This window comes from Dipodomys merriami, unplaced genomic scaffold, assembly GCF_024711535.1.
Source record: "Dipodomys merriami isolate MVZ:Mamm:240054 unplaced genomic scaffold, mDipMer1.0.p SCAF_48, whole genome shotgun sequence".
In the NCBI taxonomy this organism is placed as follows: Eukaryota; Metazoa; Chordata; class Mammalia; order Rodentia; family Heteromyidae; genus Dipodomys; species Dipodomys merriami.
The window spans coordinates 10,911,553-10,939,100 of record NW_027206046.1 but is presented as its reverse complement, the minus strand read 5'-3'; the positions used below and the strand labels follow the sequence as shown (position 1 = coordinate 10,939,100).

At 40.7% G+C, this 27,548-nt stretch overlaps 1 protein-coding gene across 5 annotated transcripts in view; it reads right to left on the bottom strand.

Annotated features, from left to right (window-relative positions):
- The window catches only part of Atosa (atos homolog A), a 71,745-nt gene that overhangs the window by 12,202 nt on the left and 31,995 nt on the right, over positions 1 to 27,548 (bottom strand). For all 5 annotated transcript variants that reach the window (XM_069995380.1, XM_069995379.1, XM_069995382.1 and 2 more), the window contains 7 exons: positions 15,584 to 15,768; positions 13,855 to 14,057; positions 13,513 to 13,638; positions 9,312 to 11,145; positions 6,953 to 7,066; positions 3,758 to 3,837; positions 1,551 to 1,659 (listed from right to left, as the gene is read on the bottom strand). In XM_069995380.1, the coding sequence (XP_069851481.1) occupies positions 1,551 to 1,659; positions 3,758 to 3,837; positions 6,953 to 7,066; positions 9,312 to 11,145; positions 13,513 to 13,638; positions 13,855 to 14,057; positions 15,584 to 15,768 (2,651 nt within the window). The remainder of the gene's footprint in view (positions 1 to 1,550; positions 1,660 to 3,757; positions 3,838 to 6,952; positions 7,067 to 9,311; positions 11,146 to 13,512; positions 13,639 to 13,854; positions 14,058 to 15,583; positions 15,769 to 27,548) is intronic.

The window sequence follows — 27,548 nt, the reverse complement described above, 5'->3', positions numbered from 1 at the left end:
TTAAAATGATTATTAAAGTATATAAAACCACAACTAAGACAAACCTATATATTTCACATTTTTCTTTTTTTTGTTTTTTGTTTTGTTTTTATATTTCACATTTTTCATTCTTTGTTGTTTTTGTTTTGTTTTTTTTTTTTTGGTGCTGGTCCTGAGGCTTGAACTCAAAGCCTGGGTGCTGTCCCTGAGCTTTTGTGTTCAAGGCTGGTATTCTAGCACTTGAGTCACAGCTCCATTTCTGGCTTTTTGGTAGTTAATTGGAAAGAGTCTCCTGGACTTTCTTGTCCAGGCTGGCTTCAAATTAAGATTCTTAGATCTCAGCCTCCTGAGTAGCTAGGATTACAGATATGATCCACAAGCACTCAGCTTTATTTCTTTGTTTTTTTAAGGTAAGATTTTACTATGTACCAATCCTCCTGCCTCAGCCACTCAATTGTGCCATGATGCCTGGCAGTTAAGTTGATTTCAAATTAAATAAAAACAGCTAAACTCATGATATACTTGATTCTATGCAGAAGTAACCATAATAAAATATGATCTAAGCTGGGCACCAGTGATATAATCATAGCTATTCAGGAGGCTGGGATCTGAGGATCATGGTCCAAAGCCAGCTCAGCCAGGACACTCTGTGAGACTCTTACCTTTAATAAACTACTCAAAAAAGCTGGAAATGGCACTGTGGGTCAAATGGTAGACCGCTTGCCTTGAGCAAAAGCAGCTCAGAGACAGCAGCCAGACCCAGAGTTCAACCCCCAGGACTAGCAAAAAAATAAATAAAAATCTACGCATATCAGAGAACCATTTGATTTGGGAAATCAATCTCCTTGATCATAAAGAAACTGCTATAAGATGACTATCACCTTTTACCATTTCACAATCTTGTATCTTTCTTAAGATCCCAAAGCCATTTTTTAAAAAGATGGAGTATTGTTTTGTTGCCCAAGATGCTTCTGATCTTTTGGCTAAGTCAATCTCCCATCTTAGCCTCCTGAGTAGCTGAGACTATAGGTATATACCATCACATCTGGCTACTAAGGCCAATTTTACCAGGTAAGTCAGTCTTCTTGGTTTCAGAGTAATAGATATTTGCCATGCTGACTGATTCCTCCACTAGCTATCCACTTCTAATATATCAATACCAACAATTCTCTACTTTTCCTTCTAATAAAAATCAAACAAAAAAAACAGGCAAGGCTTTATAAAAAGACAGTTTATTTTCTTTCCTTTTTATAATAAAGACATAAATAATAGCCATGATCTAGTTCAAGAAACTCCAACACTTGCTGGGCGCTGGTGGCTCACGCCTGTAATCCTAGTTACTCAGGAAGCTGAGTCTGAGGATCATGGTTCAAAGCCAGCCCAGGCAGGAAAGTCCGTGAGACTCTTATCTCCAATAAACCACTAGAAAACTGGAAGTGGCACTGTAGCTCAAGTGGTAGAGCGCTTGCCTTGAGCTGAAGAGCGCAGGGACAGTGTTCAAGCTCCACGACTGACCGAAAAAAAAAGGTACAAGAAACTCCAACACTTAAATTCATTCCAAAATATATTACCTCAAAATTTCCTAGAAGACTGAGACTTGTTATAGGTGGAGCACTAGAACTCAAAAAAGGTTTTTCATGAATATCAGGAGCATCTTCAATGTTTAAACATGGTTGAGTGCTATTAAAAAACAAATCAACAAAAGAACATATTAACAATATTTTCTTAATTGCTTTTATACAAAACTAAATTAGGAGAATACAAATAATTTCAGCCAAATTACCATAATAAAATTAAGGTCACCAAAATTTAAAACACAAACGCGCGCGCGTGTGTGTGTGTGTGTGTGTGTGTGTGTGTGTGTGTGTGTGTGTGTGTGTGTGTGTGTGTGTGTGTGTGTGTGTGTGTGTGTGTGTGTGTGTGTGTGTGTGTGTGTGTGTGTGTGTGTGTGTGTGTGTTCAAAAATGGTTTCATATAAAGGAAGCTATTGCAAATACTTCAGAGGTGAGATCTGAGAAATACAGTTCAAAGCCAGACCTGTCAGGAAAGTCTGTAAGACTCTTATCTCTAATTAACCACCAGAAAACTGGAAGTGGAGCTATGGTTCAAAGTGGTAGAGTCACAGCTTTGAACAGTTAAGCTCAGGAACATCTCCCAGGCCTTGAGCTCAAACCCCATAACCTACCAAAAAAAAAAAAAAAGCAGGGGATATGGATATGGTTCAGTTGTAGAACCTCCAGACTCAACCCCAAGCACTCCTTTAAAAAAAAAAATAAAGTAGTATTGGGGGCTGGGAAGGTGGCGCAGTGGTAGAGTGCTTGCCTTGCATGTATGAGTCCCTGCGTTCAATTCCTCAGTACCACACAAACAGAAAAAACTGGCAGTGGTGTTGTGGCTCGAGTGGTAGAGTGCTAGCCTTGAGCTGAAGAGCTGAGGGATAGCACCCAGGCCCAGAGTTCAAGCCCCATGACCGACCAAAAAAAAACAAAAAATAAGTAGTATCATTTGCCAATATGGAGAAAACAAAGGACTAAAAGGTAGAGGTACGCTGGGCGCTGGTGGCTCACGCCTGTAATCTAAAGCTACTCAGGAGGCTGAGATCTGAGGATTGCGGTTCAAAGCCAGCCCAGGCAGGAAAGACCGTGAGACTCCTATCTCCAATAAACCACCCGAAAACCGGAAGTGGCGCTGTAGCTCAAGTGGTAGAGCGCTCGCCTTAAGCTGAAGAGCTGAGGGACAGCGCCCAGGCCCAGAGTTCAAGCCCCACAACCAAACAAAAAAATAAATAAATAAATAAAAAGAAAAAAAAAAAAAAAAGGTAGAGGTTAGCTGGGCGCTCATAGCCCATGCTTGTAATCCTTGCTATTCAGAGGAGGCTGAGATCTGAAGATCACTGTTTGAAGTCAGCCTGGCCAAGAAAGTTTGTGAGACTTTATCTCCAATTAACTACCAAAAAGCCAGAAGTGGAGCTATGGCACAGATGGTAGAGTGCTAACCTTGAACAAAAAACCTCAGGAAGTGGCTGGGAAGGTGGCTCAGTGGTAGAGTGCTTGCCTTGCATGCCTGAGGCCCTAGGTTCGATTCCTCAGCACCACATAAGCAAAAAGAAAAAAGCCGGAAGTGGCGCTGTGGCTTAAGTAGTAGAGCGCTAGCCTTCAGCTGAAGAGCTGAGGGACAGTGCCCAGGCCCAGAGTTCAGGCTCCACGACCGGACCCCCCCCAAAAAAAACAAAAAACCTAAGGAAAAGTGCCTAGGCCATGAGTTCAAGCCCCACAACTGGCACAAATAATTAATTAAAATAAAAATACAAGGTAGAGATTAATGACCAGGAGTATATAAACCTATTTAAGTGTTAAAAAATAATGTTTATGAGGGCGGGGAAGGTGGCTCAGTAGTAGAGCACTTGCCTTGCATGCCCGAGGCCCTGGGTTCGATTCCTCAGCACCACATAAGCAAAAAGAAAAAAGCCGGAAGTGGAGTTGTGGCTCAAGTGGTAGAGCGCTAGCCTTGAGCTGAAGAGCTGAGGGACAGCGCCCAGGCCCAGAGTTCAGGCCCCACAACCAGACCCCCCCCCCAAAAATAATAATGTTTATTAGAATGACTAAAATTGCTATAGCTGACTATCTCAAGGACTTTCATTCTTATCTTTAGTAATTTTTGCACATGCAGTATCATATTGAAAATATGAAGATTTTGATTTTTAGACTCAGTTATTGTCAGAGACTAGAATTTTGTGAAATTCTATTTCGGGTACATAAATATATTTTAAGATTACTACCTTCTCGATGAAATGCTTTTCAGACGCAGCAATGAAGAATCCAGATCAAAGCAACCTGATTGTGTTTTTCTTTGAGGAACCTAAAGTCAAAATAATCATAAATAAAAGCTATGCAGCATACTTTTAAAGTAAGATTTCATACATAACAGTGTATTTCAAATAATAATATTATTATGTTGTTGGTGGGGGTGGTCATGGGGCTTGAACTCTGGACCTAGGCACTGCCCAGAGTGTTTCAGCTCAAGGTGAGTGCTCTACCACTTGAGCCACAGCATCACTTCTGGTTTTCTGGTGATTAATTGGAGAAAAGAGTCACTCACTGATTTTCCTGCCAGGCCTGGTTTTGAACCGCAATCCTGAGATCTCAGCCTCCTGAGTAGCTAGGATTATAGGTGTGAGCCACCAGTGCTGGGCTATTATGTATTTTTCTTATCTTCTAATTTTATTCACTAGCAAAAAAAAGATAGCTAATGGAAGTATTTTTACTAGGTTTCAAGTTTTTAAAAAGTAATTTCTTCTAAAACTAGATAGTACGTGGAATCTCAGTCATGGGGCTTGAACTCAAAGCCTTGGCACTATTCCTGAGCTTTTTTTGTTGCTCAAGGCAACTACTCTACCACTTTGAGCCACAGCACTACTTCTGGTTTTCAGAGATAAGAGTCTCACAGGCTTTCCTGCTGGGGCTGTCTTCAAATTACAATCCTCAGATCTCAGCCTCTGAGTAGCTAGGTTTACAGATGTGAGGGTACCATCACCCAGATATCACTTCTTGATATATTAGTGTACTCTTAGGGGGAGAAGGTAGGGAATACTGAAAGCTTTCCAATAAATAGGGAAATGGCCTGGGATCTTCCAACTCTTTCTTCTTTTGTGGACCCCAACTGCCACACTCCCAAGAAGCTAAAGGCTTATGAGAACACTGAATTTCAAACATCATTGTTATGTATCAGATTATACTGAAAACAAACCAACACTTACCCCCCAAAAGAAAGGAGAACAAGGGGCTGGGAGGTGGCTCAGTGGTAGAGCACTTGCCTTGCATGCATGAGGCCCTGGGTTCGATTCCTCAGCACCACATAAGCAAAAAGAAAAAAGCCGGAAGTGGCGCTGTGGCTCAAGTGGTAGAGTGCTAGCCTTGGGCTGAAGAGCTGAGGGACAGCGCCCAGGCCCAGAGCTCAGGCCCCACGACCAGACCCAAAAAGAAAAAAAAAAAAAGAAAAAAGAAAGAAGAACAAAACATAAATTAAAGGTTAAAGAAATTCATAGTAAAAAAAAGTTAAAAGGATTTGCTTCTAGAATTAAGTATGTCAGATATTTCTGACACTCTGATCTAATTGGAGACTAAGAAACAGATGAAAAATGCACACATCAACATTTTTGAATGTTATATACAAGTGCTTTATACCTATTTTTTAGACACTTCCTAAATATTTTCTCAATAGTGCTTTCTGTATATTGTCTACTCACTTGTTGTATCTCTATTGATCTCTATAAATCTCTGTTCTGGGGGCTGGGAAGATGGCTCAGTGGTAGAGCGCTTGCCTTGCATGCATGAGGCCCCGTGTTTAATTCCACAGTACCACATAAGCAAAAAGAAAAAAGCTGGAAGTGGCGCTGTGGCTCTAGTGGTAGAGTGCTAGCCTTGAGCTGAAGAGCTGAGGGACAGCGCCCAGGCCCAGAGTTCAGGCCCCACGACCGGACCCCAAAAAAATAAAATCAATCAATCAATCAATCTTTGTTCTGTTCTACTTTGTCCATCAATATGTGCAGTGAATGCACACTTAAAATGTACTATTTCTCTTATCTAGCATTTTTATTTAGTTCTTTTTGAAATCTGTATGTTCATCTTTATCTCTTTTGTTTATTCATTCATTTATTGACCTAATCTTGCTATGTCGCCCAGACTCCCTTGAACTTAGAATTCTCCTGCTCCAGCACTGAGTTCTAGGATTATAGCTAGATGTATGCCATCAGGCTCAGCTTCATTGTTTCAACTTAATTCCTGTCTTCACATTCATTTTGAATATTTTAACTTTTTGTTTGTATTTATTTTTTCTGTGGTACTGGAAACTGAACTTGGGGTCATGTGTGTTCCCCAATGCTTTTGCTTCCCTATTCGTTTTTTCAAGTAGAGTTTTGTGCTTTTATATCAGCTTACCTCATACTACAACTCTCCTACCTCTGCCTCCTAGGTAGCTGGGATTACAGGTATGTACCTTCATGTACATCTTGCTCTTAAAATTTTTTTGTGTGATATTAGGGTTTGAACTCAGGGTCTCAAACTTTGCTAGGCTGGTGTTCTACACGTGAGCCATACCCCTAGCCCTGTGTTTTTTTTGTTTTTGTTTTTGTTTTTTTTTTTACTGTGAACCTTAAACTGTTTTTCTGTGAACTTTTCTTCCTGGGTAGGTCTTGAACCTAGATCCTTCCTCTATGTTTCCTGAGTAGCTAGGATTACAGGTGTGAGCCAACCACACCTAGTTCTTACAACATTTTTAAAACAATTACTTTTAACTCCTTAAGAGGTCACTCTGACAACAAGGTCCTACATGTGATTTTTTTGTTGTTGTTGTTCTTGTTGATTCTTTAAAAGTTTTTACATAGGGCTGGGAAGGTGGCTCATTCATAGAGTGCTTGCTTTGCATGCATGAGGCACTGGGTTCCATTCCTCAGCACCACATAAGCAGAAAAATCTGCAAGTGCATCTGTGGCTCAAGTGAAAGAGGGCTTGCCTTGAGCTGAAGAACTCAGGGACAGCGCCCAGGCCCAGAGTTCAGGTCCCAGGACAAAAAAAAAAAAAAAGATCCCACTCTCCCTGTCTCTTTCAAGTCACTCATCCAGTGTTTCCCTAATTGTAATTCCTAAGGTTCCCAAATAAAATTCTTTAAAGTTGTTAGTAAGCCAGGCACCAGTGACTCACATCTGTAATCCTAGCTACTCAGGAGGCTGTGATCTGAGGATTATAATTCAAAAACCAGTCCAAGCAGGAAACACACACGACAGTGGGTAGGGGGTATTTACAGGACTTGAAAGAAGACACACACACACACACACACACACACACACACACACACACACACACACACACACACACACACACACACACACACACACACACACACACACACACACACACACACACACACACACACACACACACACACACACACACGACAGTGGTTAGGGGGTACTTACAGGACTTGAAAGAAGAGGCAATCCAGTTCGGGGATGAAAGGCTCTTGTTGAGGTTCCATCTAAGGAATGAAAATTATGTTTCCGCCAGATGCTTGAATGTTTCAGTGTACCCCTCTATTAGGAAAAGAATGATATTTTAATGGTAATGTTCGAATAATAACACCTGATTATTTTTTTGCCAATATTTTTTTGGCTGAGCAAACTCAAATGTTCTAAAGTACGCCCAAATTGTCTTATCCAATGTTCACTCAGAATCTAACATCTAGTAAACCAATACTTATTTTAATTTGTGAAAAATAATTCACAAATTATACCAGAAAAATTTAGTATAATCTTCTAAAATATTAGCATCATGTCAATATCAAGAGCTATTTTTAGAGAATTTGTGCGACATCTGGAAATATGAAAATTATTACAAATTTAAGAATATATGCAATGTAATCATAGCACTATGCCTTTACTGTGATTCAAGAAACAGGTTAACTGATGGTTGAGCATCAGTGGCTCACACCTGTAATCCTAGCTACAAAGAAGACAGAGACCTAGAGGATCTCAGCTTGAAGCCAGAGTGGTCAGGAAAGTCCATGAGACTGTTGTATACAATTAATCAGCAAAATGCTGGACTAGAGGTGTGGCTCAAGTGGTAGGTAGAGCTTCGACCTAGACTAAGAAGAGCCAATGAGAGTCTGAAGGGTCAGAGTTTCAAGACCTAGTATTAAAAAGGAAAAAAATGTTTTAAGTGGGTAGAGTATAGGAGCATGTTATTTTTGTTTTTTTGTTGTTTTTGGGTCCGGTCCTGGGGCCTGAACTCTGGGCCTGGACGCTGTCTCAGCTCTTCAGCTCAAGGCTAGCACTCTACCACTTGAGCCACAGCTCCACTTCCTGCTTTTTTCTTTTTGCTTATATGGTGCTGACGAATCAAACCCAGGGCCTCATGCATGCAAGGCAAGCGCTCTACCATTGAGCCACCTTCCCAGCCCCATGAAGCATGTGTTTATATCACTTATTTGCCTCTCAGCTAAGATCAAATGCAGAGGTATTTGCTTATAATCCCAGCTTCTTAGAAAGCTGAGACAGCAGGATCACCTGAGCCCAATGGGCAAACAATAATGTGAACTGCCAAATCTTAAAAATTAGGCAAATTTATATCCAAAGATTAGAGTATTTTCTATCTAAATAATATATTAAAGGCATACAAAGGTCTGGGAAGGTGGCTCAGTGGTAGAGTGCTTGCCTTGCATGCATGAGGCCCTGGGTTTGATTCCCAAGCACCACATAAGCAAAAAGAAAAAAGCTGGAAGTGGCGCTATGGCTCAAGTGGTAGAGCACTAGCTTTGAGCTGAAGAGCTGAGGGACAGTGCCCAGGCCCAGAGTTCAGGCCCCATGACCGGACCCAAAAAAATAAAATAAAATAAAATAAAGGTATACAAAATATTTTAAAATGTATTTGTTCATCCCTACTTTTTCACTCAAGTTCTGGCACGCTTAAGCCCCATAGGTCACCTTCTGGCTTTTTGCTGGTTAATTGGAGGTAAAAAGTCTCAAGATCTTTCTGCCCAGGATGGCTTTGAACTGTAATCCTCAGATCTCAGCCTCCTGAGTAGGTAGGATTAAAGCCATAAAGCCATCTAGGTTGGGCTAAAATTAAAGTTTTGTTTTTTTTTTTTGTTGTTGTTGTTTTTTGGCCAGTCCTGGGGCTTGAACTCAGGGCCTGGGCACCGTCCCTAAGCTTCTTTTGCTCAAAGCTAGTGCTCTACCACTTGGGTTATAGCACTCACTTCCAGCTTTTTCTGTTTATGTGGTGATGAGGAATTGAACCCAGGGTCTCATGCATGTGAGGCAAGCACTCTACCACTGAGCCACATTTCAAGCCCTAAAGTATTCTTTTAATATGTCAAATAGCATATATTCTCCTGAATCTATAAATATTTAAAAACCTAGGTGCTTAACAGAAGTAAACAAACCTTTTAGATTATAGGTAAGGATGAAGATCTGAGCTAAAAGATTAAAATAACAGACCAATAGGATTTACTGAGATAATGGAAGGGTTTTTCTTAAAGGTAAGAGTCCCTACATTCATTAAATCTTATGATTTTCATTCTTCTATCTACATAGCATTTGCTCTCCAGGGAGTAAGTTTATTTACAAAGATGCTAATAGTTCTGTGGAGGACTACTCTATCAGACTATGTCTTAGAAAAATAATGGCCACCGTGGGTCTTTTCTAACCACTTATTATAAGCTGAATTTGATTATCCTTCTAACCCACCTAGGGTCATTATCACCAGATCTCCTCTGAACAAAATTCAAACCATAATAAATAGCTGAGAACTCTACTTGAAATTAATTACGTTACATACCAACACTTCGGTACTTTTCAGGCGTTCACATGTAGACAAACAATCTTTTGTATTTTTCCTTGGAGAACAGTTTTGAGATTTTTCTTCAGTTGAATCTTCTTTCTTATCCTGCTCATTTTTTAATTTGTCTAACTTTTTGCATTTGAAACCTTCGTTATCTTTATGGAGATAATTTTCTATGCTATTAAGGTGAGTATTTTGATCGCATGTCTTGGGCTTTTTTGAGTCTTTATTTGAACAATTATTTTCACACTTGTTCAAATATTCAGACATTTCCCACATATTGACTTTTATTCGTGAGTCAACTGTTTTTGAATTATCAACTTGGAGACTATCAAAAGAGTCCGGATTACAATTCTCATTTTTTAGTATTTTTTCCTTATATTTATTTGTACAAATCTTTTTTTCAATACTGCTGCATTTTGAATACTGTTTGTCAACTGCATTACTAATTTCTTGTTCCTTAAACTGGGTCTCCGAAAGTGTATTTTCTAATCTGTTCAGCAAATCTAAGTTATTTTCCTTGCAATGAGACATATTCAAGGAAGTGGCTAAACTAGTAACTTTGTTCTGTGTCTCCTGACACACGCTTTGGATGATTTCCGTAGCATTGTTCTGACACTCGTTTCTTATTTGAGGTTTCAAAGAAGACTTTTCTTTACTGTTGCATTTAAAAGCACTGAACGGTTTTCTAGGTATCAAGTTTTCCCCATCACTGCTATCTCCTAGCAAGGAAAATTTTCCATGGGAAACAGACACAGAGCCATCATCTTTATTTGTCTTCAACAATTGCTTGTCTTCATAGGAGCTCCTAAATACCTTGGAAAGACCTGAAGTGGAATCCAGCATGGTGAAGGTGGGCCGGGGAACACGTGATGTCGCAGGATCAATGTGCTCCAAGTGCTGCGCAATTCTTGCAATGACATCCTGCCGCTCCTGCAGCAGAGAGCCAATCAGAGGATTCGCCTCTCCAGTAGACAGCCGACAGTAAGGCCCACTGGACATACAAGTTTCACTCCGTGGAGTTTCTGCTTTTACCTGAGTTTTCCCTTCATGGGTGTTTTCTGAGGTCAAGTCTGGACTACCAAAAGAAACGGAGAAAGTGTCTTTACATTTTCTTACATTTTCATTCTCTTGGTAAATTTTTGAATTCAGCGGACTAGAGCCTTGAGTATTAAATGGTGGGCCAGAAATATTTGAAGGGCTTGAGTCACAATGAATCAAATGCTGAGCAATCCTTGCAATCACTTCCTGTCGATCCTGAATTAAAGAGTCTATTAAAGGGTTAGTCTCCCCACCTGACTGCCAGGAATTCTGGCGGCTAGAAACACCAGAACCAGTCAGTGAAAATGATTTTAAAGTTCTCACGGATGCTTCATGTGACTTTCTATCTCCCATGCCACCAAATCCCAGAATGTTGGCTTGAGATGTCCCATGGTCACGTTTACTGCCAGGGCCAGGATACAGTTTGACATTTTTGATGGCTGTAGTATACTCAGAAGTTGTGCCATGTTTCACGTGTAGGACACTTTCAGGGCCCATGGTCCATGTTGGTTTGCTGCACAGACGCTGGGAACTGTTAGGACTACTTTGCTCTACTTCATTAGGATTGCAGTGCTGATGGTTTTTAAGTTCATGTTCTTGACTTCTTTTCTCATAAAGACCAATGTTGGTGTGAATACTACATGTCAAAACCGGGTAATTGGACTGCCTGGGTAAGGACTGAACGCTGACTTTCAAGGCCACATTGTGAGAAATGTTGGGAACAGGGAACACATGTTCTATTGGAGACTGTGAAAAATTCCACTGGAGGTCGATGTCAGCAGCACTGATTCTAGAATCAAACAGAAAAGTACAGAAGCAGTAGATTGTAAATATTAGGTCCATCATTCTATTTAAATTATGTAAATACTGTTTTTTTAAGTGCCAGGTACTTACAATCCTTGCTACTCACGAGACTGACAAATTCAATTAACCAGCACAAAGCTATAACTGGAGGCATGGCTCAATGGTACAGCACCAGCCACAGCAAAGAATCCAAATAAGTGTATGAGGTCCTGAGTTCAAGGTCCAGGACCAGCCAAATTTTTTTTTAAAGGTAGTCATCTTTGTTTGCATTAATTACCACTGAGGTTAATTTTGAGCCACCTGGATATGCATATTATTCTGAGAACATAAGTGGTATAACATACTTGAAGATCTGATTTTTTTTTTGTAGCACTGAGATTTGAACTCAGGTTTCAAGATTGCTAAATAATAACTTTACTTCTTAAGTCACGTCTACAGTATTTTTTACACTAGTTATTTTTGAGATAGGCCTTTGGGGTTTTTTTTGTTTGTTTTTCAGGCTATCCTCACTGTGGTCTTTCCATTGTAGCTTAGATGGTAAGTATGCACTACTACTCCCAGCTTTTATTGGTTGAGATAGGCCTCATAAAACTTCTGCCAAGATTGGTCTACAACTGCAATCCTCTTGATCTCACCCCCTGAGTAGCTTGGATCACAGACACATGAGCTATCAGCGTACAGGCAAGATGATTTCTTTTTAAGAGATCTGACAACTTCAGTATTAAAGTTCAAGAATATTATAAGCAACAATATTTGTCAAAAATAGAAAGGAGTCTGTATTTACTAGTATAAAAATTGATTTAGCTCATTTTATTGTGTAAGGTGATTAAGAGAAATATGTCATGGCCACCTGCCTAAAAAGGCAATTAGTTGCTTGGCAACCTATATGTTTGTTTATGTTTGGGTATACAACACACAGAGATTTTTTTGAAGCAGGCTATCATTCTGTTGCCCAGGCTGTCTTAAACTTCTAGGCTTAAGTGATCCTCCAGCACTGGCCTCCTGAGTCATTGAGACTACAAGCACACTCAACTATGACCAGCTATGTTTATATTTATTTGTGTGTGTGTATGTGTGTCTGTGTCTATGTATGCTCCAGTCCTGGGGCTTGAACTCAGGGGCTGGGTGCCAAGCCTAAGTTTTGTGCTCAAGGCTAGTGCTCTACCAATTGAGCAATAGCTCAATTTTTGGCTTTTTTGTGGTTAATTGGAGTTAAGACTTGGGGACCTTCCTGTCCAGGCTGGCTTCGAACCACACTCTCCTCAGATCTTAGTTAAGGAATAAGTGAGCCACCAGCACCTGGCATGTTTATATTTTTCAAAATGACAAAATTTAAGATGTTCATTATAGAATTTCAGAAGCCCGGGGCTGGAAAGGTGGCTCAGTGGTAGAGCATGCATCCATGAGGCCCTGGGTTTGATTCCTCAGCACCACATAAACAAAAAGAAAAAAGCCGGAAGTGGTGTTGTGGCTCAAGTGGTAGAGCGCTAGCCTTGAGCTGAAGAGCTGAGGGATAGCACCCAAGCCCAGAGTTCAGGACGCACGACCGGACACCCCCCCAAAAATAAAAAATAAAAAAGCATTTCAGAAGCCCAGGAGATGTTTACACTTTATAATGGTAGCATTAGATCTCTTCTTGGTTCTCTAACATAAGCTTAAAAGTTCTCTTCTCAGGAGGCTGAGATCTGAGGATTGCAGTTCAAAGCCAGCCCGGGCAGGAAAGTCCGTGAACCTCTTATCTCCAATAAACCACCAGAGAACTAGAAGTGGTGCTGTAGCTCAAGCAGTAGAGCACTAGCCTTGAGCTGAAGAGCTGAGGGACAGCGCTCAGGCCCAGAATTCAAGCCCCTTGACCGACAAAAAAAAAAAAAAAAGTTCTCTTATTCTGTACCAAATTTAATCCAACAAACAAAATCCCTACTGATGCAATCTAAATTTCTCTTATTTTGAGAAAAACATCATTAAATTTTTATTTTATTCATTTATTTATTTTGTTGGTCATGGGGCTTGAACTCTGGGCCTGGATGCAATCCCAGAAGCTCTTCAGTTCAAGGCAAGTGCTCTACTACTTGAGCCACAGCTCCATTTCCAGCTTTTTTGAGTAGTTTATTGGAGATAAGAGTCTCATGGACTTTCCTCCCTGGGCTAGCTTTGAATCACAGTCTTCAGATTTCAGCTTCCTGAGTAGCTAGGATTATAGGCATGAGCCACCGGCACCCAGCTATCATCATTAAATTTTATCATCTTATATTTAGAAATGAAAAAAATACATTATTTAAAAGGTAAAATATCCTTTGGTCAGCTAAACAGTGTGACTATTGTTCCTTTTTTTTTTTTTTTGCCTTAGACATACCTGTAAAGAATATTTCGTGGAATAGCACCATGAGAAACACTCAGCCAAGCACTTAACTGAGAAAAAAACACAAAGGAGCGGACAGCCAACAGAAGGGTCTTCTCTTCAACAAATCGCTCACCATTCCTGAGGGAAGTAACAAAGCATAATCTAAATGTCAGCAAGTAGGCATTGACTAAGTTTTAAGGAAGAGGAAACCTGGAACTAAGGCAACTCAGGACATGTGCTTTCAAGAGCATTTGTCAATGCCTTGGACTATTAACATACAGGGATCCAAAGAAATGACAGAGGTAATTTTTAGGATGTAGGGGAGAGGTTGATACATTGAGTCTAACAACTTACTGCCGAGGAACTGGCTCCAGGATCCACCTTTCGAGTAACAACGCGTCCTGCTTAATGGCAGGGTCATTCAGATCAGCCCCTTCTGTACTGGGCCCGTCGTCACTGTAACAGCAGTCTGGCAGCAGCATTACCTCCACCATGATGGGCAGGTTGTTCTTCCACAGCAGGGTGACCTCAGACCTGGTGCGTCTGGCTTGGCGACACTTAAGACAAAACAAAGATGAACAACTCATCTCAATTATCATCCTGATTTTGTGTTCAAATTTGAATGTTGCATTGAAAACACAAATCATCCCCTGCAGAACTTTGCTAATGCTTTGCTATACAGAATGGCTTGTTAAATTATGTATTCAGGATAATAAGTGAGCACAGGATTGGTAGTGAATATTAATATGCAAATTTCCTGGAGTGGGAATATCTTTGCACTATTTTGTAGAAAACAAAACTTCCATATACAATATCTGATGGGTTTCTGAGTTGCCCTCACCTTGCCTACTTTATTAATTTCACTATTATTTCATAGAAAAGATTACATTAAATTTTAAGATCACGGGTATCAAATTTTTATTTTCATTAAACATTCAAACAGGCAATACTTTTTTTTTTTTTTTTTTTTGTCGGTCGTGGGGCTTGAACTCTGGGCCTGGGCGCTGTCCCTCAGCTCTTCAGCTCAAGGAAAGCGCTCTACCACTTGAGCTACAGCGCCACTTCCGGTTTTCTGGTGGTTTATTGGAGATAGGAGTCTCACGGTCTCTCCTGCCCGGGCTGGCTTTGAACCGCGATCCTCAGATCTCAGCCTCCTGAGTAGCTAGGATTACAGGCGTGAGCCACCAGCGCCCGGCAGGCAATACTTTTTTTGTGTGTGCGAGTCCTGGGGGCTTAAACTCAGGGCCTGGGTGCTGTCCTTGAGTTTTTCTCTTGAGGCTAGTGCCTCGAGCCATAGCTCCACTTTGAGCTTTTTCGACTTAACTGGAATCTCACAGACTTTCTTGCCTAGGCTGGCCTCAAACCAGGATCTTGAGATCTCAGCCTCCTCAGTAGCTAGGATTACAGATATGAGCCATTGGCACCCAGCTTAGGTATGATTTTTAAGTTTAAAATCTTGGACCGTATTTCAGAAACTAGTAACTGAGATAAAAATCTTTAAAGCAGACTGGGTACCAGAAGCTCAAACCTGTAATCTTACCTACTCAAGGGTCTGGAGGATTACAGCTTGAAGGCAAGAACTTTTCTAAGAAGAAAAGTTCTAAAGAAAAGTCCAAGAGATCCCATCTCCAAAATAACCAGCAAGACAGACTGAAGCTGGGTGCCAGTGGCTCACTCCTGTAATCCTAATTACTAAAGAGAGTAAGATCTGAGGATAGTGGTTCAAAGCTAGCCCACGCAAGAAAATCCATGAGACTCTCTTTATCTCCAATTAACCACTAGAAAAAACAGAAGTCACACTGTGGCTCAAAGTGGTAGTAGATGCTAGCCTTGAACAGAAGAGCGCAGAGACAGCACTCAAGCCTCACCACCAAAACAAAGAAAACCAAACCACAGCAATGAAGACAGTCCAATTTAGAAATACTGAAAGGGTAGATTTGCAATTGACTACCCTCCTTTCCCAATGATCAGCAGAGCTACCCATAATGCTCTTGTTTAAGAGCCAATTTTTAATAAAGGTGATGGCAGAATTTAAACTAGTTTACATAAAAGACAGAAAAAGCATTCACCACATGCTTCTCACCTGGGCCAGCTTGTCACTGCATTCATGTTTGGTGGTTACTGGGTAACAAGACTGTGCAGGAGGGCAGTGGAAACTTTCCGTTCGACCTTTTACAGAACATTCAGGCGTTCGTCCTTCAGTTATTAGCAAGGCCAGAGAGACCAAGAACTCTTCAGCATCGTATTCAAAATATTCATCCAGGGTATCTGAAATTTAAAAAAGAAAACTATGCTTTGCAGTCAACCTATTCACTACTTTAATGAATGTTTTTCTTCAGTGCTAGGGATTGAACCCAGGACTCTACAGGCACTAGGAAGGTTTCCGTCACTGAACTACACACCATTCTTAAAGTACTCTTAATGAGAACTCATTTGGATGGGCATGATGGCACATGCTTATAATCCTAGTACTTGGGAGGCTAAGGAAGGATAGTGAGTTCCATACCAGACTGAGCGAAAGAGAAAGAGATGTTGCCAGACAGACAGTGAGAGAGATCCCATCAGATAGAGAGAGAAAAAAAGACCCTGTCAAAATTGATATAGATTGATTGATTTACACAATCTATTTCAAAAAGTACTGTGGTTGTTTTTTTTTTGTTTTATTTTGTTTTGTTTTTTTTTGGGTCTGGTCGTGAGGCCTGAACTCTGGGCTTGGGCGCTGTCCCTCAGCTCTTCAGCTCAAGGCTAGCGCTCTACCACTTGAGCCACAGTGCCACTTCTGGCTTTTTTTTTCTGCTGATGTGGTGCTGAGGAATCGAACCCAGGGCCTCATGCATGCAAGGCAAGCTCTCTACCACTGAGCCACCTTCCCAGCCCTTATTTTGTTTTATGTCAGTCCTGGGGTTTGAACTCCGGGCCTGGACACTGTCCCTGGACTTCTTTTGCTCAAGGCTAGCATTCTACCACTTGAGCCACAGGGCCACCGATGGCTTTTTCTGTGTATGTGGTACTGAGGACTGGAACCCAGGGCTTCATGCATGCAAGGCAAGCAAGCTACCACTAAGCCAAATTCCCAGCCCTATGTTTTTAAATCTTACGTTAATATGTAGTTTACAGTTGTCAATATAGTTAGGCAGTCTTTTTTTTCAAATTTTTTATTGTGATTAAGTGGTCACATAATTTCCCAAATTTCACAGTATTGTACAATAGTGATCCTTAGTTAAAGTCACAAACACATTCTAACTTTCATGGGGCAAATTGTCTATCATGGTCTATAACATTTATGAGTTCTATAAGCTTTGCTATACAGTTATTTCTCCACATTGGGTGATATGTACATTTCTTGTGTTTTGCATAACACCAGCTGTTCCCTCTTTCCCACTTGTTCCCTCCCTCCCATCGCTGCCATTTTGTTGCTTAGTTCATTTTGGTCAATGTCCAATGCAGCTGATGGGTCCCGTTGTTGTATGTTTTTCCCTGATTACCTCTAGTTCTGTGTCGTCCTCCTGGTTTCCCTCCAGTGTGCACATATATATCATATATGTGATCAGCTGCATGGGTTATTTAGTAGTGATTCGGCCAGATGAGTGGAAGTCCTTTGTTTCTTAAGTCTTGTTAATTTTGTCTTATCACCTTACATTTTGGTTTTAACATCCACTTATCAGGGAGACCATGTGCCGTTTGTCTCTTTGTACTTGGCTTACCTCGCTCAACATGATTTCTTCTAGCTCCATCCATTTCCCTGCAAATGCCATTATTTTGTCCTTTCTAATGGCTACATAATATTCCATGGTGTATAGATACCACAATTTTTGGATAGTTAGGCGGCCTTTTAAAATGTAAAGTTGGCTTTATAAGAGAGTCTATCATTCTTTTTTTTGTCGGTTATGGAGCATGAACTCTGGTCCTGTGCACTGACTCTGAGCTCTTCAGCTTAAGGTGAGCACTCTACCACTAGCTACCTTCCCAGCCCTGAGAGTCTATCATTCTTTTAAATCCAAATCCAGACCCTCCCACTACAGCATACACCTGGTTGATCACCCCCTTCCTCATCATTCCCTGGTGACATCTGTAAGCTTGTGACGTAAGGAGAGCACTACTGGGTATATGCCTTCCCCCAAACACACAGTACCAAAGCCTGGCTAAAAAATGCTAACAATTCAGGGCTGGGAAGGTGGCTCAGTAGTAGAGTGCTTGCCTTGCATGCATGAGACCCTGAGTTCGATTCCTCAGCACCAAATAAGCAGAAAAAGCTGGAAGTGGCGCTGTGGCTCAAGTGGTAGAGTGCTAGCCTTGAGCTGAAGGGCTGAGGGACAATGCCCAGGCCAAGAGTTCAGGTTCCAGGACTGGCAAAAAAAAAAAAAAAAAAAAAAGGTTAGCAATTCAATCTAGGGCCTTATGCAGGAAACACACTGAGCAGTACCCCTAATCTGCTGGCATTTTATAAAACTTTTTTTTTTGGGGGGGGCGGTCAGTAGTGAGGCTTGAACTCTGGGCCTCAGCTCTTCTGCTCAAGGCAAGAGCTCTACCACTTGAGACACAGCACCACTTCCATTTTTCTGGTGGTTAATTGGAAATAAGTGTCTCAGACTTTCCTGCCCAGGCTGGCTTTGAACCGCAATCCTCAGATCTCAGCCTCCTGAGTAGCTAGGATTACAGGCCTGAGCCACTGGTGCCTGGCCATCTTGTAAAACTTTTTAAACACCACTGCTCTCAATGTAGTAGCCTAAAAGAACACTTGAGTATTCCTGTTACTGAGAGAACTATAGAAGACTTCCAGGCAAAGTAGAGATGGGATGGGCACAAGGAAGGGCACCAAAAGGGAGCAGGGAATGGTGGGGAAAGGTGTTTGACTGATGACTAGCATTCTATGATGATTTGCTATCATCATACTGGTATATCCAAATTGCCAGACTGGGACTGGTTTACTTATATACACTAGGAACTACTAAGTATAAAGTGTTAACAGCTTAACTTTCATGAAAAGCACTTTAAAATAACATAACATTTGATTATAGTTTGGTGACTTTGATCATTATCTCCTCCAAGAAAGTAAGCTAAACAAACTCCCATGCTACAGCAGTGAGACTTTGCAGTCCAAGTGTAAAATATTTAAATGAGATTTTTAAAATAAAGTCTAGAGAGGTTGCCAGGAACTGGTGGCTCACATCTATAATGCTACCTACCTAGGAGATTGAGAGCTGGAGGATGGAGGTTTGAATCCAGCTCAGGAAGAATAGTCCTTGTGACTCCAAAATAACCTGCAAAAATCTGGTCTAGAGGCATGGCTCAGGTACATGACTGCCAGCCAAGCAAGCTAAACAAAATCAAGGGTTTAAAAGTTCAAGCCTTTATACTGGTAGTTTACAGATGATAGTAGTTATCTAGTAATTATTCATAACTATCACATAAGTATTCTAAGTAATACAAAAAAGGATGCAATAGCTACATAAATATTGGATCAAATGCTATTGTTTGTGATACTACAGGCCATTTCAAAATAATAAACAGGCTTTTTTTTTTGGGGGGGCGTCCAGTCATGGGGCCTGAACTCTGGGCCTGGGTGCTGTCCCTCAGTTCTTCAGCTCAAGGCTAGCGCTCTACCACTTGAGCCACAGCGCCACTTCCGGCTTTTTTTTTCCTGCTTATGTGGTGCTGAGGAATCAAACCCAGGGCCTCATGCATGCAAGGCAAGCGCTCTACCACTAAGCCACCTTCCCGGTCCCAGGCTTTTATGTTATTACACTTTTGCTTTCACCATAAATTTCATTTAAAAGGCATTTAATAACAAAATGTTAGCAAAATGTTTAGAAAGAACTTTCTCTTGTTCACTTTAAAAAAAAAAGTTATTGTAAAAGTGATATACACAGAGAAGTTACAGTTACATGAATCAGGGTCACCCTTCCTTTGCTCTCTCCCAGTTTTTCCCTCCCATTCTCACCCACAAGTTGTTTAGTTCATTTTCAGCATAGTGTTTAGTGAGTACCACTGCTGCATTTGTTCATCCTTTGTCTCTCCATTTTTTTCTTGTTCATTTTTGATGCATGAAAACCTTATGTTAGACTAGCATGAGGCTGCAATGGTTGATAGCTTTGGAAACCACCACCATAATGTACTAAGCTGGAAGCTACACATATTCAGTCTGTGTGAATAGGACAAGAGCCAAAATACAATGCTATAGGGGTCTTTGGCTCCCTACCCATGGACCTCTTTAACATCAGCTCAAGAGAAACCCAGCTATCACTTTAGAGGTGGAGGAGTTTGTTGGAATCCATTGTATACATGAATAAAAATGATACAGTAAAATCCTCACTTCTTTGGCTAATGTATGCTAATTTAAAAAAAAAAGGTATCCCCTTCAATCCCCCCAAAAAACCTATTGTTTGAAGGAGCAATGACATAAGGGTAGAGACCATGTTTCACAAAAACGGAAAACTGCCTTTTTTCAAAAGGGGGTGAGAAATTAGAAGTTTTCTGGAAGAAATAATAGAAGCCAGAAGAAAACCTATAGTTTCCTTCAGAAGAGTCAACTAGTGGAAGCAGTTCATACCTCCTTACAATCATTCATTTGTTCAAGTGAATTCATTCATCAAGTTTTAGGCAAAGGTAAACAGATCAATTATTTATGGTGGAAAATTATAGTAAGTGGCTGTGGTAAAAGACAGAAACTTACAGGGCTAGGAATATGGCTTAGTGGTAGAGTGCTTGCCTAGCATGCATGAAGCCCTGAGTTTTATTCTTCAGTACCACATAAACAGAAAAGGCCAGAAGTGGCACTGTGACACAAGTGGTAGAGTATTAGCCTTGAGCATAGAGAAGCTCAGGGATAGAGCCCAGGACCTGAGTTCAAGCCCCAGGGCTGGCAAAAAAAAAAAAAAAGATAGCAACTTACTAGAAAACTGGTGAGAACAGGAACAACTTTATTTAAATTTGTTTCCTCCAACCAGTTTCTGGTTGGTAACTGTCAAAGGCAGTGTCCTTTGTTAAAGATAATGAGCAAGCAGTAGGATTTAATACTAAAGTAATGCTTTTAATTAATGTTTTATTAGATAACTATGGCCATTATCCTCAACTTCAGGCAGTCAAGAATAGAATATTTCCTAGAACCAGATTAAACTGATTTTAGTTAGTCCAATTCACACACAATTAGAATTATTGTCAACTGAGTGTAGCTATTATGATCAAGCCAGTATTTACTGCTGTATTATTCCAAAATCTGTTTAGAAGAAAAACTTGCTAATCTGGTTTAAATTCTACAACTTAGAATACCAACACAAAAAGGGACTGATGGGGCTAGAAAGGTGGCTCAGTGGTAGGGTGCTTCCCTTGCATACATGAGGCCCTGGGTTCAATTCCTCAGCACCACATACACAGAAAAAGCTGGAAGTGATACTGTGGTCAAGTGGTAGAGTGCTAGCCTTGAGCTGAAGAGCTGACAGACAGTGCCCAGGCCCAGAATTCAAGCCCCATGACTGACAAAAAAAAAAAAATCTAGAAGAATCAAAATAAATTTCACTTGCAATTCTTTGAAAACAAGACCACCTGTCTTAACTGCTGCCCAGCTTAGTAGTTGTCACAAATAGCAGCACTTGAATAAATGAATGCTCATCCTGTTTGGTTTCCTTACTTTCAGCTTACTTCTAGGCTAAGCAATAAAAAGGCTGCTATTATCTTTCCAAATAATTGTTTATTATTCTCCTGGATTTCATATTTTAATAGCTGCTTTTCTATTTTACCAATATAATTGCACAAAGAAATATTTGTCTTAAAATAATGGAAGTGCTTTAGACAATCACTCAAAATCTATAGCACAATAGCTGAACATCTAAATTAATCAAAGATCAAAAAGGGAGAGAGTACTTCCTGAATTTTATGTTCAAATGGATCACTGACATTTTGGGGACTCAACTGTCTTTAAAGGGATTATAGATCCAACACATCACAACATTCAAAACATTAAAGCAGTGGCGCTGTAGCTCAAGTGGTAGAGCGCTCGCTTTGAGCTGAAGAGCTGAAGGACAGGGCCCAGGCCCAGAGTTCAGGCCCCACGATCAGACCCAAAAAAAAAAAAAAAAAAAAGTAAACCACCAGAAAACCGGAAGTGGCGCAGTAGCTCAAGTGGTAGAGCACTATCCTTGAGCTAAAGAGCTGAGGGACAGCGCCCAGGCCCAGAGTTCAAGCCCCACGACTGACCAAAAAAAAAAAAAAAATTAAAGCTCAAAAAAGAAAATTAAGCCGGCCGCTGGTGACTTATGCCTATAATCCTAGCTACTAAGGAGGCTGAGATATGAGGATTGTGGTTCAAAGTCAGCCCCGGAAGGAAAATCCGTGAAACACTTATCTCCAATAAACCACCAGAAAACCGAAAGTGGTATTGTAGCTCAACTGCTAGAGCACTAGCCTTGAACTGAAGATCTGAGGGACAGTGCCCAGGCCCAGAGTTCAAGCCCCAAGATCAACAAAGGAAGGAAGGAAGAAAGGAAGGAAGGAAGGAAGGAAGGAAAGAAGGAAGGAAGGAAGGAAAGAAGGAAGGAAGGAAGGAAGGAAGGAAGGAAGGAAGGAAGGAAGGAAGGAAGGAAGGAAGGAAGGAAGGGAGGAAGGAAGGAAGGAAAGAAGGCTGGGAAGGTGGCTCAGTGGTAGAGTGTTTGCCTTGCATGTGTGAGGCCCTGGGTTCGATTCCTCAGCACCACATAAGCAGAAAAAAAAGCCAGAAATAGTGCTGTGGCTCAAGTGGTAGAGCGCTAGCCTTGAGCTGAAGAGCTGAGGGACAGCACCCAGGCCCACAACCAACTCCCCCCCCCAAAAAAATGTGAGAAATATAACTATTCATTATTCTTCTGGAAATTTACTGGCATCTTTTGTTTTGCCTGCATTAAGTTTAGGCTGCCAGAACTATGTTTTTGGTCATGCATCACAGATGTCCAGGCACAGATTTTATTCATTGGTTCTTACCTGCACTGACCCTATTTAATTTCATTTGTCACTGCTCAGTGTAAAGTATCAGGTGTAATTCATCATGGTATCAGGGCCTGAAACCTCCCAAGCAGAAAATACTGTCCTTTTTACTTTTAGTCTTTTTGTGGGAACATTCCTGATTGCAGGGCATTATCCCTACACACCCCCAGGCAGAGGGAACTCTGGGACCAGGAGATAAAAAATATTGTAACAGAGAAAAGCAAAGTCCTGTCTCCCCAAACCACAAGTTCTAGATTTAGCAGTATGCTCAAAGGAATACTCTGTGTTAAAAAAGCAACGATCTGCTATTCTAGTGCTGTTTAGATTTGCTCCCAGGTTTATTAGTTCAGATAACTGGCATATAACTTTCCAAAATTATCCTTAAGCTTAACCTAATTTAGTGATCCATTTTTACCTTGTGGGAATATGGTTACAACATAGGCTGGCCCCACCCCCCAAAATACACTTTGTCCTTTCAACCTCCTTCCCTTGCCCACATGCCCGAATCTTACTTGAGTATTTTCAACGTTCATACTTTCCACTGAGTGTTTGTATGTGTGAAACCTAAAACTCCTGGAAAAATAAAAAGATGATGGAAGTCAAATATGTTTTTAATTAAGAGTTTAGAAACTTAAGTGCACACAGTAAGATCAGTTCAGCTTGAGTCTCTTAAACAAAGATGCAAATAGGTGGGTCTGTCATTTCTAGAGCAGAATGATTTCTGGAAGGGATTCCAGATGTTAGCCTCTGGCCAAAGGAAATGTCTTTTAGGTCTCTTCTAAGCTGAGTCTACAACTGAGCACTGCATTCCAGGCTGGTGTTTTTATGTCAGGTTGTCAGATGCCTACCCAAAATACAGGAGTCAGTGTGGGAATTCTGGATAGTCATCAGGACAATCTAGTCTGCAAGAGTACTAATTTATGGAATGCATACAGGCACATTTTTACCATTGCCTTTGAAGCTAAAAAACAGCACCTATGTTCACAATGTATGCATGATGCTTTGCTTGCAAATATATCCTCAATGCTTTGCCCAGTCTGTTTTAATCCTCAAGTCTTTAAAATTAATGCTTTTAGCCTCTTAAGATCAAATTATTTTAACAAAATTTCTTGACCTAAATTTAAGTCATAAAATATATGACTCATGCCTGTAATCCTAGCTACTAAAAAGGCTGATATCTGAGGATCGAGGTTCAAAGCCAGCCCAGGCAGGCAGGAAAGTCCTTAAGACTCTTAAATCTAATAAACCACCAGAAAACCTGAAGTGGCGCTGTGGCTAGTGGTAGAGCGCTAGCCTTGAGCTGAAGAGCTGAGGGACAGGGCCCATGCCCAGAGTTCAAGACCTACGACTGACAAAAAAAAAAGTCTGGGGGGGCGGAGGGAGGGCTGGGAAGTTGGCTCAGTAGTAGAGTGCTTGTCTCGCATGCATGAGGCCCTAGGTTCTATTCCTCAGCACCATATAAGCAGAAAAAAGCTGGAAGTGGCGTTGTGGCTTAAGTGGTAGAGCTCTTACCTTGAGCTGAAGAGCTAAGGGATAGTGCCCAGGCCCAGAGTTCAAACGCCAAGGCAGACCCCCCCCCAAAAAAAAAAGTCTCTTGGGGACTTTTCTGCTTGGGCTGGCTTTAAACCACAATTCTCAGATATCAGCCTCCTGAGTAGCTAGGATTACAGGTGTAAACTACTAACACCCAGCTAGTTTTTATACTCTAAAACAGTCATATTCATGATCTGTGATGATATTTAATTTCTAGCTGCCAGATAACTGGTTATTCCTTGTCAATAAAATGGGTGGGCATTAAGGGTTAATCTTAGCTCAATACTAACTGAGGAACTCAAAAGAAAACTCAGGAACAAAACCCAGAGAATTGAAAGCATGCCTGATTACTCCATACCTACACAACAAAATACAGACAAAATATTCAAGTTTTAGCCGGGCGCTGGTGGCTCACGCCTGTAATCCTAGCTACTCAGGAGGCTGAGATCTGAGGATCGTGGTTCAAAGCCAGCCCGGGCAGGAGAGACTGTGAGACTCCTATCTCCAATAAACCACCAGAAAACCAGAAGTGGCGCTGTAGCTCAAGTGGTAGAGCGCTCGCCTTGAGCTGAAGAGCTGAGGGACAGCGCCCAGGCCCAGAGTTCAAACCCCACGACCGACAAAAAAAAAAAAAAAAAAATTCAAGTTTTGAGCCTCAACAAAATAACTTCAAAATATTAAGAAAAAATAGTAGCTCATTTATTTATTTAAAGACAAGATCTCACAATGTAGCTCAGGCTGGGATTAAACTCATGCTCCTACTGCCTCAGCTCCCAAGTACTGCAATTAAAGGCATGTACCACCATGCCTGACTCAAACGTTAATGCTGCATATTTAGCAGTGCGAGTCAAACAATAGGGACACATATAACTGACATGGTTTCCCTCTCATACAGTGAATTATAAGAAGATTATAGAAAAACCAGAGGCCTAACTATATGAGGAGGAAGCATCATTTTTTAAATATCTCATTTTGATTATTTCTTATAATGTCTACTTTTAATTTCACTGTGCTTATCATTAATAAGCCTTCTCATTTATTTCCTTTGAGGTTCAGAAATCTTTAGAGGAGTAAAGTTGAGGAGCCTAGTGAAGAAAGAACAAGACAATAATAATTTTTCAAATTCTCAATTAATAGTCTTCATGCTGCCACTTTTATAACAAGGTTTCATGACAAGAGATTATATAATAAGATCCAATTAATAGCACAAACAGCTATATTTTTAACTCAAGCCTTTGATTTTTAGATAGTGACATCTAAAGATCCTTGTGAAGGTAATAAAGTATATGTCACAGCAATACTGATATGTGACAAGGCTTGACAATAGCATTGTGGACTGGTAGGCACCTGCAGTCCCAGCCAAATTGTGGGGGCTGAGGTGGAAGGGTCACTTGAGTCCAGCAACATAATGAGACATCTGTCCCAAAGGAAAAATCAGGGGTTTATGTGATTATAATAGTGGGGTAGGGGAGAAAAAATTGCCCCTCAATTAAAACCAGGCATCCCCTGCCCAGCTGACTGTGAAAAGTAAATCTTTCTTAGATCCAAGCAATGGGTAAGTAATAGAACTCCCACATGGAAAAGTTAGAGAGCCCTCTTGTCAAATGGCATTTAAGGTGTACATTTAAACACTTGAGAAAATAAACATTTGTGATAATACCTGCAATGTAGATATAGAGCTAGAAAAAAAGAAAAACTGAGATTATTGCATCTTCCCATCCTGAAGTTTAAAATAATAATAGAATTTAGAAACTGAGGCTGGGGTTATGGCTCAATGATAAAGTGCTTGCCTAGCATGTACAAAGTCCTAAGTTCAACTTCCAACAAAACACACACACACACAGAGAGAGAGAGAGAGAGAGAGAGAGAGAGAGAGAGAGAGAGAGAGAGAGAGAGAGAGAGAGAGAGAGAGAACAGAATTTAAAAACTGTAAATGAAAAGGAGTATTTAGATCATACCCTATTAATTTTATTTAATTAAATTTATTTATTTATTTATTTTGTTGGTCGTGGGGCTGAACTCTGGGCTTGGGCACTGTATCTCAGCTCTTCAGATCAAGGTGAGTGCTCTACCACTTGAGCCACAGCACCACTTCTGGTTTTTTCTGCTTATGTGATACTGAGGAATCATGCATGCAAGGCAAGCACTCTACCACTGAGCCACCTTCCCAGTCCCCTATTAACTTTAAAATAAAACCATTTTGCATATCAGTTATAATTGCAGTTATAATTTATCACTGTATCTGGTAAATACTAGTACTTCTATTTGTTTTATCAAGCCACCAAAAAGAAAAAGAAAGACAAAAGAAATCATTGTGTTTGAGAGCCAAAGTATTTCTCCACAAGCACAAAAATATAGAGCCAGTTTACAGGTCTAACACAGTAAAAGACAATGAAAATTCTACTGTCAAATAAAGGGTTGTAATATGCCAGCAAAGCTATCATAATTGGCCAGTTTATACACTTCAATTACCCTGAGATTGTTATGCTGAACGGGAATTTTCAGACGCTCCATTATACAAAACATCTTTAGACACTGAGCCCAGGAATAAAGTCTGGGTTTCTGCCAAGAATATTCCTTCTGGATACAATGACATAGCCTTTGTGTGACACAACAGCACACTCAACTTTCTTGCCAGTTTCATGTGCCTCCATCTTTTGCAGACTATGAATGAAAGCAGTTTGCTCTTGGAGGGTCTATTGATTCTTCTGAATAAACCAAAGGGAAAAGGGTAGCAAGCTAATTGAAGAAAAACTTTTTTTTTGTTTTTGGGTCCGGTCGTGGGCCTGAACTCTGGGCCTGGGCGCTGTCCCTCAGCTCTTCAGCTCAAGGCTAGCGCTCTACCACTTCAGCCACAGCACCAACTTCTGGCTTTTTTTTTTTTTTTGCTTATGTGGTGCTGGGGAATTGAACCCAGGGCCTCATGCATACAAGGCAAGCGCTCTACCACTGAGCCACCTTCCCAGCCCCAAACTTTGTTTTTTGTGATCCTATAATTAGAAAATAAAATCAGTAACTATGAACTTAAAATAAAAATGACTAGACTGACCTCATATGGTTAAGTGCTTTTTGAGTCAAGGTCTTCCTATGTAGCCCAGGCTGGCCTCCAACTACAGCCATGTGCTATCACACCCAGCCTGGAGTCATATCTAAAGTACTTGGGTCCTCTCTGTATAGTCCTGCCTCCCTTTCCCACCTTCCACTCAAGTTCCCACACCTTACAAAGCACAGCTCCCCTTCTAGCAATGAAGACTTCAACAATGTAACTTGATCTTGCTATAATTTTTATTATGCCTTCTCTCAAATTTTTAGAAAAGAAATGTCAATCTTTTATGTAAAGTTAGCAATATGCAGGTCTGCATGAAACAACACTAAAGGCTATTTTATAAATTTACACTGATGACTTTGTCTTTTCTATTTTTTTCCTTGAGAAAGGATCATGCTAAGTAGCTCAAGCTAGCCTTGAATTCAACTATGCTTACCTCTCAGCTTCCCAAGTGTTAGGATTATAGGTGTGGGCACCACACCTGCCAAGTTTTTCTTTAACACAAGTACTGTAT